Raw genomic sequence first — 17,122 nt, 5'->3', positions numbered from 1 at the left:
TAGTGGGATAGGTCTAGAGAAATATTGGGTCATGATTATCAGCGACAATACCAAGCTGAGAACACAATAAATAGGAGCAGGAGTAGACCATGTGGCCTTTCGATCCTGCTCTGCCATTCAATACAATCATGGCTAATCTTGGGCTTCAACTCCACTTCCCTGCTGAAGAACCACTGTACAGAGCTAGTGCTTTGAATGCTGACAGAAAGCACTCAAACTCATGCCAAATTTTTATACAAAAAAAAAATATTGGCTACTAAGCAAGAAATGAAAATGCATTGATTCGGAATGTCAATTTCAAACAATTAATAAAGATGGAAAAGCTGAAAGGCTTTATTTATTCATATTTTATAATTTTTGTATTGAAACTACTTGGTAAACCATAGTTTTACCAGCTAAGATTCAGTATGTTATCATATGATTATGAATAGCAACATGATCCCACAGAAAAACCTGAGATGGTCACACAGCAACACAAAAATAACAAAGGGAATTGCAGCAGGTTTTAGATCTAATAGGGCAGATACATGGTAAAAGAGATACATGACAGTGTAAAGACAAAAGTATAAGTGCTGAATTAACACAGATCCCGCTGTCCATTGTGGTGAAGAAATCTAAAAAGATACTAACAGAATGTTAAACCATATGGAAAGAAAGAAAACTTGACTTTATATAGGGCTTTTCTTGCAATCTCAGGATGGCCCAAAGAGCTTCATAGATGAAATGCTAGATGAAGCAAGTTATAAAAATGTAGGAGTTAGGTGGCTTAGTGGTCAGATCTTAGACTATTGCATTATTATTTTTTCACTATGCCAGAAAAAAATAAATAGATTTACATTAGAAGAGGTGCAAAAAAGAGCAATAAAACTGATCCCAAGGGTAAAGGATAACGATTTGATGGAAGAACTAAAGATGTTTGAAGGGGAAGAAAGGGAAAGAATAAGTTAAAACAGTATTTTTTGTGATTCTTTTAAAAACAGTTATCACTACCCTGAAGACTCCTGGTCTGCTCCAGTATTGGCAACAGAGCACATTGAGTAGTTTTTGCCGCCTTCATACATTACTTTGATGGGGGCTATTATGAGATTTTCCATTGCAAACTTGGGGGGGGGGGATCAGACTTCAGGCTAGCCAGAGAATCACTTTGTAGGAGTCATTTGGCTAACATTGCTTATATTGGTCAGTCAGACCCAGCTGCTACAGGTGAATAGCAGGTGCTCACTGTCCAGACTGGGCTAGTGTTCTATAAAGCTGTTGCTTAAGGCTATGGCTGTGGAACTACAGCTTACCATGGATGCTCATGTGTAATGTGATGAAATAACCTGCTGTGCTCTGTTAGGATCAAGTGCATGACAGCTGTGAAACTGTATGCAGAAAATGGTCAATGCCTTCAGAAGCTAAGGACATAAAATTGCCAAAAGAATTAAAAAGTGTTGACTAGCTCTCCTGATGCTCCAAATTGGGAAGCTTGCATTCCGTAACAACAGAATTTAACATCAATAGATGGACAATCAATTAGTTAGCTAGCAGAAAACTGGAGCTGGAAGATCAGAGCAATGTAATAGGATGTGGAGATCGTTTTAAGAAAATAACACAAGATAAAATTTAAAGATAAGCAACTCAACTTGTACACTTCAGCTTAATTGTCCCATTCACTCAAATAATGAAAATTGTTTACGGCGATCAATTATTCTTTGTTCTGCCAAACCGAATATTTTTTTAAAAAGCTATAATTACATACTGTAAGAAAAGTAAAATGTTGGGGGTTCAGTTGTATTGTGTTTTCAAGAATTCATCGTGCCAATTTAATTGCACAGCTGCAAGCACATAGTACATAATGCAAACAATGAAAAACAAAGTTGTTGTAATTCACCTACTCTATCCTGTCTTTCCCTTTTTTACTGATGCAAGCTTTTCTCCTGTGGGTTTTAACTTAATGAAATATAATTTCTTGCCAGGTATTCCTGTCTATCAAAGGAATTTATTACCAGGCTGAAGTTCTTGGTCAACTGATAACCTGGATTGTGCCCTATTCATTTTCACATGATGTAAGTATCAAGACAGCATGCTAGCAGATTGCAGTCTTGCTATTCAGTAGCTCTTGATAGATCCTTGAAGCAATAGCTAGTGAATATGCAAAAATATTGTGTGTATTATTGTTTCAGGCAACCAGTGTTATTGCTGAATGGCTGTAACATAATAAGAATCCATTGCTAATGTTTGTCAACACTCAATATTAGTTCAGTTTCTATATGACCTTGTAAATTCCAAATGTTGCAATAATTTTGAATTAGCCAAAATGAATTAACCAAACTTTTCCCATTCATTCAACTTTATAATACACTGGTTTGTTTTTCCTAATTTTTAAACAAAATTTTAAGTCATCTTTTAGCCAAGTTTGGCTAATTAATAGCCTCAGAAATGTTTCCTTTGGGGGAAAAATTGGGGTAATTGCATAGTGACAAAGGACAGGACAAATATCTTTGTTAGCATACCCTTCCACCTTTAAATAGGGAGTCTCATCCTTGGTCTAAATGTTTTTCAAGGGAACATGTTTGCCTCACACATTGTGCACTGTGAGATTAAGCACTACATTTTTTTAAAAAAGCGTTAAGCCAATGTTCTTGTTTTGTAGAAAATTAATCTTTCTGCTTTAAGCATGGAATTTGGAAAGCAAAGCTACTTCACATCAGGTAGTGATGTGTTATGAGGGCAGCTGTTCTTATTCAGGTTTCATGTTACCTTATAGGGCAAGGCAGTGTAATTGTGAATGAGTTCAGATTCTATATTATATCACAGCTCAATCCAAGTTCAAAAACCCAGACTGGCTAAATATCATTTGGCACTCTGCTGCTAAAGTTGCATGGTCACAAAGAATAAAAAACTTGCACAAAATTAATTTTGAAGGGAAGTTCAAATTTGATTGCGATCATAGAATTTACAGGAGGCTTTTCAGCTCATCGTGCTGCTTGCACCAGATCACTGAAAGAACTATCTGTTCATTCCCATCCCCTAAACTCCTTTTTCGAAAAATGTATCCACTGATGCTGCACATGGTAGGCATTTGCTGCCTTACTCCTAAACCTAAACTATTTTTTCTTGAAGTTTTTAAACAGACAAACACAGCAACATAGTGGTTTCACTCATCAAATATAGTTTTAGGCCTGCGTATGTCAAAACTCATCTTTCTCTGAGGCTGAAAACCACACTATATCAGCCCATCATGCTTCGGTAATCTCTTCAGCTCAATGCAATGAGTCCAAATGTTGTTTAAAAATTAGGAAAACCAAACCAGTGTATTGTAAAGTTGAACGAATGGGGAAAGTTTGGTTAATTCATTTTAACTCAAATTTACGACAAGCATAAATGTTTTGATTGAATTTTTTTCCAAACCTTTCCCAACTGCACTTATGGTACTGAGCTGTAGCTTTGCTTTGTACATGAAGGGGGAAGCATTCGAACTGCGGTGTCTTAAAGTAGCCTAGCAGTACCGCTGTTATGCCTGCTACCAGATGCCTGAGAGGTGCTGATTAATGAATTTCTTTTGATTCAGGAGAAACTACAGTCTCCCTACAAACTTGCAGATATGCTGTCTGTGGGCTGAGTGGGAGATCTCTCAGTTTTCATCATCTAGATACAAAAGGCTACCACAATGTCTTGAAGCTGACATTTTCTTTCTAAGAACTACAATTGTACCAAGTAAAATGCACTGCAGCCTTCTTGTTAGGAATCTGGGATTCTCAGTTGACCTTCAAAGTATGAGCAATTTTGTAAAGTTGACTTCAGGTGATTTTGACAAAGAAACACTAATAATAAAATTGAGCTGAATTGTTTTTCTTTTTTTTTGGAAAAGGATTTAATTAGAAGCCTATGTACACTTTGAGATCTCTCTATATTAGGCCTACATACAGGGATTTTTGCAATTAAAGCAAGAACTACTTGTACAAGTGGCATGGCAAAGTTTTAATTTAAATTAATTCTTTGCCTAAAACTACTGGGAAATCAAATTCTTGTGTTGCATTCTTCAGAGTGTTGGACAGCTACTGGGCTCAGACCACTGCTTGACTGTCATTTGTTTAGCCAACTGCAATGCTGTAGGCGTTTCTTAATATTTTAAAAGCTTTCATTTACTGAAAAGGGTCCCTTGTAACATTGGAATGGGGCACTGCAGCTGGCTTCTAGCAATAAAGCCTCCATTATGCCCTGGTGGTAGATGAACAAAGAACTTTGTAATTCCTTCTATTCATTGTTTAAATGGTCCAATATGTAAATCGTATAATATTTCTTAACCTTGATGGAACTGCTGTTCCAAAAATGAGCAGTCTGTTTCTGGCAGCCTAGCTCTAACGTCCCCATCTACCAAATTGAAGTCCAGTAGAATGAATAGTATTTCACTGAAATTGACATAGTATGTTTTTCTTTAGGGGATTGGATTGCATTGTCTACCCACCTGCCCTTGTTTAACCATTACCACTAGCTGAATCTGTAGTTCAGTGCAATGTCATACTTGCTCGTTACCAAATGCTTAGTTGCAATTGTCATGCTTTGATAAGGGTTTGCCTGCCTTAAGGCTGACTCTACCTCCAGGTTATGTAATGATGGGCTGAAACACTCATGGCTTTGGGTCTCAAAGTGGGCCAGAGAAAGGTCTCTTAATGCATACCTAGGAGTTTTGAATCATGAGGGAGCATTGTTGGTCACATGTCATATACACCACAAATCCATCCTGATTTTACTGTCATTGAAGAAAGACACAAAAAATCATTTATATGCTCGCCATCATAAATCGCAGAAGTCAAGTTTGAAAGTGAACATTTCTGAAATTGTTAAAACAGTGCTAAATAAGTTGGTGCCATCTGGCAAGACCAAAGGATAAAGCTAGTTATGAGTAAAGATGTTTCAAGTTGCTTCTGCCCCACATGAAGTGTTTATCATAGTTGCACAGCTGAAAAATGGTAATCAATCAATTTGCTGGAATAGATTTTTTTAAAGCAGCATTAGCTAATTTTGTGGCATTGCTCATGGGTCGATTGGGGTTTGGAGTGCAGTTGTGATGTTTGGCTGTTAATCTGCCACTGCTCAGTACTGACTATATTCAAGTAGATCTTGATGTCAATTTAACTGCTATTAGTAAGGTAAGTTTGCTGATTGGCAAGGGTTTGTAAATTCCTAGCTCCAGGTCATGCCTCTTCTTTACAATTATAACTATTTAAAACACACCAAAGCAGCAAATATCTGCAGCAACCAGATTTAAAAGTAAAAAGTTTTGTTCTGCAATAAGGTTTGAGAAAGCTGCAAACATGTTACTTCCAATCCTTGTATTGGAAATAACCTTTCCATTTCTCTGATAATTTCAAATAATTAAAGTTTGTGAATCGTGTTGTTTGCTGCTAACTGTGGGGGCTGCTCTTTGATAACACTTCTCAAATTATAAATTATTCTGAGGGGCCAGATAATGCAGTGGCTCAGCATGTTTGCTTTTGCAATCCAGGTTAAAATCCAGCCAGGACTGACGGGATGAATGTCTTCTCTCTGACTTCAGGGCTTCTGCATGAAATGACTTTGTCCAACTTGAAACCAGTTCCTAATGTGTATGGACTTGTAGCAAAGCTGACCACATTTTTGTGCTTACTTAGCTATTTCATTCAGGCCAAAAGGATGGCTAGTGTTACGATCAGAAAAATCCTTCTTGGTAGAATGAGGGCATTCTTCTGTGAAGTGGCTGAGGCATAAATGGAGCTTTAGTCTGCATTTAGTTGAGCTGTAAATTGCTTAGGAAAAACTTGGATGTTGGCACCGGATGCCCAAAATGACTGCATTTTTTTTTCTTTGTCCTGATTAGCACAAAAATTCAATAAGAAATGAATTATCATCGGCTTGTTAGAATTATTTTTAATTTGAGAACATGACAGCAATCTGTTAAGACTGATATTTTTAGATTATGTGCAATTTTTTGATTCATTTGACTTTTTGAACAAAATAAGTGTTGTATCTGCATATGTTCAAGTGGTTTATTCTGAGCCACCAGTATAGTTGTCTACGTGGAAAACTGCTAACTTCCCTGTCCTTTTGCTTGTCACGCTTGTCTAAAGTGTGACGCGTTTTGATATCTGAATATGATTTGGTTTGGTTTACAGCAAAGTCATGCACATGCTTTGGATGTATTGCCCATTTCATTATGTTGTAAAAATTACACACAGCTGAACTTGTAATGAAAATCCCTTTTCGTTTTTGGATTTCGCAGTTCCCAAGTGGAATCAAGTATACTGTTGTGTTTTTTCAATACCAATACTTTGAAAGGCTTTCTGCATTATCCAGTTTTAAGTTATACAATTTAACAACAGTTTCATCCTAGAAATTATTCATAGAAATGATTATTCTTGTGGCTTGATAAGCTTGTTAACCTGACCTCTAAAATGATGTATGTGTTTCCAGCATCCAACAGACGTGGACTACAGAGTGATGGCAACCTTCACAGAGTTTTTCACAACTCTTCTCGGTTTTGTCAATTTTAGGCTCTACCAGAGCCTCAATCTTCTTTATCCTCCAAAGGTAGATTACATTTCTGTTAAGTAAATTTAACATCTTTGCAAGTGTCCTGGAGCTGGTTTGAAACTTCATATTTGTTAAAAGCAAAATACTGCAGATGCTGGAAATCTGAAACAAAAACGGAAAATGCTGGGAAAACTCAGCAGGTCTAACAGCATCTGTGGAGAGAAAGACAGAATTAACGTTTCGAGTCCAAACGACTCTTCTTCAGACTCCTCTTATTTGTTATGTGCAGTATGCGTACAATCTGATTCAGATTATGCAACATCTTGTTTTCCCCTTCTTCGAATTTCTTTTCACTGTTTTGTTTTGTAGGCCTAATTTGATGAAGGCCCATTTAGGACAGAGAAAGTGTTGCTGGCTCTGCACAACTTCTATTGTTAAATCATTGTGCATCATCAAGTATATAAAATAATTTTGTTCTCCATTTCAGTAGCTTGAAGGCCATAATAGTAATGCTCCTGTTGAGTGAATATTACGCTATTTTACTAGTGTAAAATAATAAAAGTAAAACCCTTTACTCAAAAAAAAAATTGGAGAACTCTAATAAATTAACAAAAGCCAAGGTCCAACCTTGACTTTTCACACAATGATTGGTTAGCCATTAACTATACTGTTCATAATGGGTCTACTGTGGTATTTAACACTGAGCTAGTTCACCTAGAGCTGATAAAAGCATGTGATGTAATTATATTTTTCTAATGTTGTCCATTTTTCCAGAATAAACCCTTTTGGAATGCTAATTATAGTTGTATTTGCCAGGTAGACATGGTATTTGACACCTTGAGAAAGCTCGTTGGTAATCATCCAGCAAAACACTTCCAGCACTGCCTGTAAATTGGCAGCTGATATAACAAATGAGTAGTGTGGTCTGAGAGGCAAGGGACTCTCCCTGTGGAAAATTGCTTGCTACTTTGTAAGAAACATCCTCATCTGTGCAGAATTCGATAACCCACTATGTAGGGAATCTTAAGCATGAGTAGTATTCTGCTGCTTTGTGAAATAACCCCTTGAAACACACTGCCTGACCTGGTTAAGTAAAAGTGCTTTGTTTTCACGTTGAACTATTGGGTAGCACATACAAATACTGTTCTGTTCGAACATGATGCATTTCAGCCCCCTTGTTGGATGTATGCACATTCCTCCTCTTACACTAAATATTCTTGTTTCACTTGCATTTGTGACCTTTTGAATTATGAGCTGTCCACATTCATAAATTAGTAATATACCGCTGCTGATGCTTGGTCAAGTCATATGCCCTTTGAAATGTCTGTCGTAAAATAAATCAGAACTGATTTATATTTATTTTAGCAAACACTATAATGGCACTTTTAACTAATGAGGCTTATTTCTTAATAAACCCCACCTTTGGAGAAATTGCTATCTAATTTACATGCCAGCTGAAACAGTTTTGATCCAAAATACTTGAAAGGATTGAATACATAGCTTTCATATTTCCAAACTCATTCATCTATAACTTATGGACTACTTAAATGAATTGTAAAAGTTTGGTAAATTAAAGTTTATTTCTAAATTCAGAATGTGTTCAGTTATCGCAATAACTCAGTCATATTAGAGGTCGTTAAATAAACTAAAGACTGGAAGGAAAATAAATCTGATCTGGCCAGTAGAAACACTACCTCAGTTTGGGAAACTAATCACTGCAGTCCAAAAAGAACTCAAACCATTGAAATGAAACTTTGAACTAATGTTTGCAAACAAGAGAAATGTCTAAAAAGTTGTAAGCTGCATAACAATATCAAATATTTTTGTGCTTAAGGAACTTTTTAGCAATGCTGTATGTTGCTTGTGAGGTATTTGTGACTTATTTCACTGCCCTACAGATACCCCATAAGTATGGCTAGTTTGTGTAAGCAACACTATTCACTCTTCGTTGCAGGTTTTTCCCACAAAGCAGAAAGTTTCTTTGTTTATGGTTGCTTTACTATGTCTATGTATCATTGTCACATGCTATCATATATTTTACATGCTGCAGATCATGTTGTAACTACCATTGTGATTCCACAATTCACTAAAGATTTGTGGTCCAAAAAGTCTGATGAATCTAAGATTAATGTCCTTTTATTTGTTTAGCATCACTAACTAAATTGAAAATTTATCTTCAGCTTGAAAACAAACCTGAAGAAAGTGAACTGAAGCAAGACAATGAAGAGAAATATGCAATGGACTCTGAAAGTTATATGGAGGTAAGTGGTGAGCCTGACTGAAGTCTAACCTTCAAAAAAAGTCTGACCTTCATGTTATTCATTGTGCTAATTTGAATTTTATGATTCTTGTAGAAACTTGCTGCCTTGGGTGCAAGCTTAGCTCGTGTGGTATCTTCAAATGAAGAGGATGATGTGGCACCAGATGAATTCCCTGCAGATGGAGTAAGTATAAAGCTGTGTTGCTCATCATTATTGAACAGTGTGTTTTTCAATGAGAAGGGAACTTCTTTGTTGCTCCTTTAGATTTTTTAACATTTTCGTTATAGGTTTGACTTCTGCTTCGCTCTTATTTTCACGATGGAAAATTGGGTGGCTTGGTACAAACTGAACTGCTCCATGGGTGACCATAAGAACTGTCATCATTTCTATAGCTGTAGCACAGACCCCTTTGTATTAGTGCAGTCAGCAAATATGTTTATATCCGCAGGGCTAATTGTCACTATTGTGTAGGTGACATTCAAAATGGAAAATAAAGGATCATTGATTTGCTGGGGATGTAGGCCATCACCCAACAGTGATTCTCTAAATTGCTGGAATGTATCCTTACCAAATACACCAATTGCATGCAGATAGGGGAAATATTACACCAGCTATAAAACATTAATGTAACATAGTGCAATTAGCACAGAATTTAATCAGCTTTGAGTTACTCTGTTTGAATCTTTCCCTTTCTAGCTTTTCATTGTTAAATTGCAAAGGGCCTAAATTTACTTGTAGAGGATACTGATGACTTTGATACATTAAATACTATAGGATCAAGACAAAACTGCTTTAATTTGTCCTTCTCTCAAGTGGGCATGGAAGTGCCAAGGAAAGGAAAACTTAGTTTAAGACTTAAAGATTTTTGAAATCTGTGGGCTTATGTCACAAAAGTTGGTTGATGTTCACTGTTGAGAGTTGAATGCAACCAGCAGCCATTTGACTAAGGAGCCATAACAGACCATGAATTCGAACCTTCAGGAGAAGTGGGAGGGAAATTTAAAGAAAAATAAAAAATTATGTTTAATTTCCCCTGGGCACAAAAACACAACAGAATAGTGCACAAACAAGCATGCTTACTCCCAAAATAGTACTTTTAAAAATGGCCTTTTTATTGCCAAAGAAAATTTACATATCCTTTATGTGACCCTGTGATGTTTTGAATGATTTGCAAAACCACCTAGATTAGACTTTTTTATGAGCATCCACATTTTCATTTGTTTTTGTGCACTGAACCAGATTGTTTATTAAAAATCTGCTTTCAGCACGCGTTTAACCTTCCCTTAGTATTCTATTAGCATTCATATCATTTAGGTATTTACGTGTTGTTACTAGGGAAAGAAATACTAAGTATATGTCAAATTTTGTTGCCAAATTGATGTGTTAAGAAGTGATACTTCTCTACCCATACAAATTTTATGGCACCTTTATTCCTCTTTCAGTTTAAGTATAAATTGATATTTGAGGTATAAATTTTAAGTGTATGTCGGTCTGGTAAAGCAGACTATTTACCAGGTTGCACGAACAACTCGTTTGAGACTGTTATTTGTGCATAGGAGATTATTCTCAGTGGCAAAATAAATAAGGTACCCTGGAGTAACTTCTTTAATTTATTCAGGAAAATGCAGTGCTGCTTGAAGAGAAGCAAAAAGAGCAACAAATATTAGAAAAACAGAAGAAGCTGTTTGAGGGGATGAAGTTTTTCTTGAACAGAGAAGTGCCACGTGAATCACTGGCATTTGTCATAAGGTACGTGTACCAGGTTGTATAATGGATAAGCATTGGTCCTTCAGCCCCCTCTATTGTTACTGATGTTGTCAACACATTGCTGCCAGGATAGAGTTAAATAAGTGCTGTACACTTGCTGGTACTTCATACAGATGACCAATATTCATTTGTCAACTCTAGTGATTACTTTTGCTAGGCTGAATGACCAATTCTGTTCTCGCCTGCATATATGTATTGCTGTATTGCTGGATAGTGATGTTGAGTAGGAACACTCACTGACATTTTCTTCACCTCTCTGTCCCACCTTGTGCACAAGGCCAAATGTAGCGCATCAAACCTGGTACCTTCCTGGTCTGTGGGGCTCTGCTATTTGTCTGATAAATATTTGTCTGTTCAACCATTGAAGTTGATGGCTGTAATGACTAAATCATTTTTTACTAATTTCAATGCTATTTACCCTCTTTTGGTCCCCTCCTCTTGCATTTTGTTAAGGTGCAATTCCGTAGTCTTGCCATTTTTATATGTGAGTGGGTCCAGACTCTGTACATCGGTGGATTATATGACAATGAAGGGGAGCGTAATTGAGCCCAAACTGGTTCTTGCTCAATATTCGCAAATGCACAATTTGCAGCAGGAGTGACTGGATAGCAGGGTGAAATGGGAACTGTGGTTGACATTCCTGTCTTTCTATACTTATTCATTACTCAAGAGAATTCTGCTTTAGGAAAAAATAACCTTTTCTAAACCATTTTCAACCAATTTGCTTTATCAATTTCTTTTTTAGGTGTTTTGGAGGCATGGCATCATGGGATAAGTCACTTTGTATAGGTGCTCCTTATCCTGTTACTGATGAAACTATTACTCACCAGGTAGTGGACAGGCCAAATCTTGATAAACAGTTTATCAACAGGTATGATTTTATATGAAATTAAATTTTAGGTTCAGTAAGCATGAGTTATATTTTGTTACTGGTGTCGACTATTCTATCGCTGTTAAGCCTGGAAGTGAAAAATTCATTATATGTCTTCCTCATGGCATAGGAGTAGAGTCTCACTTGCTAGGTTAATGAACGCAAGTACTAAACACTGCAGATGCTGGCAGTCTAAAACAAAAGTAGTTCCTGATCACAGAACGTACTTGCATTTCCCAGTGTCAGGGCATGTTAACCTGCTCCATTTTTGCATTCCAGAAGCAGTCACATAACTTTAGATGTTGGCTGCATGCCCTAGGAACACTCAAGTTAAGAGCAAGTTCTTTCTTTTCCGTACCCAACCCCACACCAAAATAATATACAATAAATGATGTTGGCTTAGATTATAAGTTGACTGGCGAAGCTGAACTTGGTTAGAAAATAATTATTACTTGTCTTTGAACAATTTTATCCATTGTTTTAACTGAGATTTAATACATCACTTTAAAATATAATGCAAAATATGTTTATTATACACTTACTGATTCTTCAGCATAAACTATTTTCCTTGACCTTTCAGGGTAATTTAGTAATTTGATAAATGCCTGCAATTTTTAATTTCTGAAAAAATAGCTAAATTCTTGTTTGTGATATGATGAAAATTAAGTAATCATAGTCTTATGTGTGCGCTTGAAATCTTTTATTTTGTAAATAAATATTTTAGTTTAATTTTTAAAACCTGTTAAGGTCTTGATTGACTCATTACTTATGAATTCATGCACACATCTCATAATAAATACAAATAGCAAAACCATTGTGATAGCATGGCCAATTTTCTCTTGTGGATTTGGTCCGCCTGGCACACATCATCTGCCACATCATAACGTAAGACATATTGGGTTGGAATTTAAATCTCTGTCCCTCCATTTGATTCTGACATTCCACCATTACAAGTGATGAGAGGCTTTGAAATAAGTCATTTAAAAAGTAGGAAAAATCCCAAGATATTCTATAAGTATAGAAGGGAAGAGGATAACCAGGGAAAGAGTAGGGCCCATTAGGGACCAAGGGGGCAATCTATGGGTGGAGCCAGAGGACATCGGTAGAGTGTTGAACGAATACTTCACATCCATCTTCACCCAAGAGAATGAGGATGAAGGTATGGAACTCAGAGAGAGAGACTGCAAGGTTCTTGAGCAAATTGATATAGGGAGTGACAAGGTATTGGAGGTGTTGGCAGGCTTAAAGGATGATTTGTGTTCCAGACTGCTGAGGGAGGCAAGGGAGGAGATCGCAGGGGCTCTGACCCAAATTTTTAATTCCTCTCTGGCCATGGGAGAGGTGCCAGAGGACTGGATAACAGCTAATGTGGTTCTGCTATTTAAGAAGGGTTGTAGAGATAAGCCAGGGAACTACAGACTGGTGAGTCTCACGTCAGTGGTAGGGAAACTATTGGAGAAAATTCTGAAGGAGAGAATCTATCTCCACTTGGAGAGGCAAGGTTTGATCTGGGATAGTCAGTATGGCTTTGTCAGAGGGAGGTCATGCCTAACAAATTTGATTGGATTTTTTGAGGAGGTGACCAGGTGTGTAGATGAGGGTAGTGCAGTTGATATAGTTTATATGGATTTCAGCAAAGCCTTTGACAAGGTCCCACATGGGAGACTTATGAAGAAGGCAAATGCACATGGGATACAGGGTAATTTGATAAGGTGGATTCAAAATTGGTTTACTTGTAGGAGACAGAGGGTGATGACAGAAGGCCGCTTTAGTGACTGGAAGCCAGTATCCAGTGGCATACCACAGGGATCTGTGCTGGGTCCCCTATTATTCGTCATTTATATAAACGACATAGATGACTATGTGGGGGGTAGGATTAGTAAGTTTGCGGATGAAACAAAGATTGGCCAGGTGGTTAACAGTGAGGTTGAATGTCTTGGGCTACGGGAAGATATAGACGGGATGGTCAAACGGGCAGATAAGTGGCAGATGGAATTTAACCCTGAAAAGTGTGAGATGATACACTTTGGAAGGAGTAGTTTGACAAGGAAGTATTCAATGAACGGCATGACACTAGGAAGTTCTGAGGAACAAAGAAACCTTGGCATGTGTGTCCATAGATCTCTGAAGGCGGAGGGGCATGTTAGTTGGGTGGTGAAAAAGGCATATGGAACACTTGCCTTTATCAATCGAGGCGTAGATTACAAAAGTAGGGAGGTCATGTTGGAGCTGTATAGAACCTTGGTGAGGCCACAGCTGGAGTACTGTGTGCAGTTCTGGTCGCCACATTATTGGAAGGATGTGATTGCATTGGAGTGGGTGCAGAGGAGATTCACCAGGATGTTGCCTGGGATGAAACATTTAAGTTATGAAGAGAGGTTGGATAGACTTGGGTTGTTTTCGTTGGAGCAGAGAAGACTGAGGGGCGACCTGATCGGGGACGAGGTGTACAAGATTATGAGGGGCATGGACAGGGTGGATAGGGAGCAGCTGTTCCCCTTAGTTGAAGAGTCAGTCACAAGGGGCCATAAGTTCAAGGTGAGGGGCAGGAGGTTTAGGGGGGATGTGGGGAAAAACTTATTTACCCAGAGGGTGGTGACGGTCTGAAATGCGCTGCCCTGGGAGGGTGGTGGAGGCGGGTTCCCTCACATCATTTAAAAAGTACCTTGATGAGCACTTAGCACATCATAACATTCAAGGCTATGGGCCAAGTGCTGGTAAATGGGATTAGTTAGGTAGGTCAGGTGTTTCTCACGTGTCAGAGCAGATTCGATGGGCCGAAGGGCCTCTTCTGCACTGAGATTGTGTGAAAAATTAAAGTGAGATATTGCAGAATCTGTTTGATATGCCTACTTTCCTTCTGGTCTGCAAAACTATAACTAGCTAAATACCAATGTGTAATTGCCCTCTGGTGCAAATTATTTTTATCATTGCTCAGCACTCTATTTTTAAACTTGCAGGTATTATATCCAGCCGCAGTGGATTTTTGACTGTGTTAATGCCAAAACACTTCTTCCTGTAGAAGATTATTTTCTGGGAGTGACTTTACCACCTCATCTGTCTCCGTTTGTGGAGGAGAAAGATGGAGATTACATTCCACCAGAGAAACTCAAACTCTTGGCCATTCAGAGAGGCGAGAATACATGTAAGCCGGTTGATACATTAATTTATGTTTAGTTCATTTCCAAATGCAAGTATCCTGACAGAGCACTTAAATGTATCCTGTTTTCTTAAGAGTCACAGATCTTTGGGATGCAATATTTAAAACACAAATCTTTCTCAGTCTTAATAGATTTATGATTTAAAGTTTACAGAATATGAAATTCCCTGAGGGTTGTGCCATATGCCTGAATTAGGAAAAAATAGCTGAAATTGGTTGACCTAAAAAACAAAAGCAGCCTTTCTTATAACGCTTGCCTATTTTGGATGACTTCATAATAATAAAAGCAAAATCCTGAGGATGCTGGAGATCTGAAATAAAAACAAAGTGATGGAAAAACTCAGCAGGTCCGGCAGCATCTGTGGAGAGAGAGAAACAGAGTTAACTGAGTCCAATATGACTTATGCGGAACCGAAGAGAGGTAGGAGTGTGATCGGTTTTATGCTGTTGAAAAAGAGGGAACAGGCAAGTGTAGTAAAATAGAAGGCCAGGGATAGGTTAGAAGACAGGGGAGATTACATGACAAAGATGGCATTTAAGGGAGTGGTAATTATAGTATTAAAGAAACAAAAGATTGGTTCAGAGTGGGTGTGAATAGCAGAATAAAGGTCAGCACTGACTGAAAGCAAAAGCATAGAACAAGATAGAGACTTGCGCCAAGGGTTAAAAAAAAATTCAAAATGGGGGACAGAGTTCATGGTCTGAAGTTGTTGAACTCAATGTTCAGTCCAGAAGGCTGCAAAGTGCCTAATCAGGAGCTGAGGTGCTGTTCCTCCAACTTGTGTTGGGTTTCGATGGAACATTGTAGCACACTGAGGACAGAAATGTGAGCGTGAGAGCAAGATGTTGAATTGAAATGGCAAGCGACCAGAAGGTTGGGGCCATGCTGATGGAGTGAGCGAGCGAGTTCTGCAAAGCAGTCACCCTATCTGCATTTGGTCTTCCCAATGTAGACGTTGTGAGCAGCAAATACAGTGGACTAAACTATGACTTCATGTAACTCTGACAGGTGTTAATTCATATAAACTCCTTTAGGAAATGTTTCCAGTGACTGATGAGCCACAAAACCTGTACTGCATACTTGGCCTGTAATTACACTATTAATGCACTGGTTCATTCTTCTCAAGTACTGTCCCACCCTCCCTTTTTTAAAAGCACCATCAACATCACCACCACCCCCAATAGAAAACCCACATCAGTTCTTCTGTCCTTGAAAACTGTTAATAGTGTGTTAATTATATTTTTTATAGTGTTAAGATACACAGGTGAATGACATTGTTTAATTAAGTACTTTGATCACATAGGGACATAAGTTTAACTGCAGATGACTTGCAAATTATTAGATAAATGAACAACAGTTCAATTATAAGTCGGAGACAGCTTAGACACTGGGGGTTGGAGGAGAGATATGACACTGAACAAAGGCAATAAACTCTCTTGGTAAAGAAAAGCTCCATGTTTTGACTTCACCAATCAGCTTGGGTTCTGTTAAAACAAACCACCACCCTCCAATCTAGAAGATACTTTCCCCTCTAAGGTACTTCATTCTGTTGGCGCATCTCAAATCTGCACCCATCATTCTTATAACTTCCTGTTGGAATTTCTCAAGCGCTTAAGTGGCCCCTGTCAGCATCACAAGTGACAGTCACTGTGATTGTGAAGTGATCTATTTTCACTCCTCAGCCTCTGCAGCTGTTGATGTGGTTCCTGCACAACCAATCTCCAACACTTTTTCTGAATGAGACTGCACTTACATGGCTCAATTCTCATGTATCCAATTGATCCCCAGCATTGGTTTCTTTTCCAGCCCTGGCATCCCCCGAGGGTTCCATGGCACCCTCTTCATCTTCGTTTGCTTGTTTCCTGACAGCTACAGACATGGGGCCAGCTTCCATGTGAATGGTGAAAGTATCCAGCTCTACCTATTCATCACCATTCTCAGCCCCTCCACTGCCACTGTGCTTTCATATACTTATCTGACATTCAGTATTGGATGAGTCCCAGTTTCCTCCACCTACATATTGGGAAGGTGTAAACATTGTCCTCCGCTCCCCAAGACAAACTCCATACACATGCCACCAATTCCATCCTCCTCAGGCACCATCTCTGATAAAACCAGACTGTTTGCAACTTCTGCATCCTATTTAACCCTTTGATGAGCTTCCAACCCTATGTCCTTTCCATTACAAAGATCACCTTTCCCCATTTCCATAATGTTGCCTGCCTCCTCCCCAGTTTCAGCCCAGCTGTTGCTGAAACTTTCCTCCATAAGGATCATCTCCAGACCTGACTATTGCAAACCTCTAGCCAACCAGCCTCGTTTCTACCACCTTCTGCTGACCATGTCCTGTTAAACATCGCGTTCATCCATTTCTCCTGGCCTACATTGGCTCCTGGTTCCTCAATTTAAAATTCTCATTCTAGTATTTAAATCCCTTCATGGTCTTGTCCCTCCTTGTCTCTGTAACCTTCTCCTGCTGCCTCATCCCAGAATTCTTCATTCCTCTTAACACTGACCTCATGTTCTAGAATACCCTCCCTAAATTCCACCTTCACTTTCTCCCTTAA

General features: G+C 38.3%; 1 protein-coding gene across 1 annotated transcript in view; it reads left to right on the top strand.

Annotated features, from left to right (window-relative positions):
• pes (pescadillo) overlaps window positions 1-17,122 on the top strand; it is a 42,418-nt gene that overhangs the window by 17,199 nt on the left and 8,097 nt on the right. Inside the window, exons 6-12 of the mRNA XM_078554226.1 lie at window positions 1,959-2,048; window positions 6,436-6,552; window positions 8,676-8,756; window positions 8,850-8,939; window positions 10,375-10,505; window positions 11,269-11,394; window positions 14,355-14,539. Of these exons, the coding sequence (XP_078410352.1) occupies window positions 1,959-2,048; window positions 6,436-6,552; window positions 8,676-8,756; window positions 8,850-8,939; window positions 10,375-10,505; window positions 11,269-11,394; window positions 14,355-14,539 (820 nt within the window). The remainder of the gene's footprint in view (window positions 1-1,958; window positions 2,049-6,435; window positions 6,553-8,675; window positions 8,757-8,849; window positions 8,940-10,374; window positions 10,506-11,268; window positions 11,395-14,354; window positions 14,540-17,122) is intronic.

The sequence above is a fragment of the Cetorhinus maximus genome, chromosome 12, assembly GCF_964194155.1.
Source record: "Cetorhinus maximus chromosome 12, sCetMax3.hap1.1, whole genome shotgun sequence".
Lineage (NCBI taxonomy): Eukaryota > Metazoa > Chordata > Chondrichthyes > Lamniformes > Cetorhinidae > Cetorhinus > Cetorhinus maximus.
The sequence above is the reverse complement of the archived record's forward strand: the minus strand, read 5'-3'. Positions and strand labels throughout refer to the sequence as shown.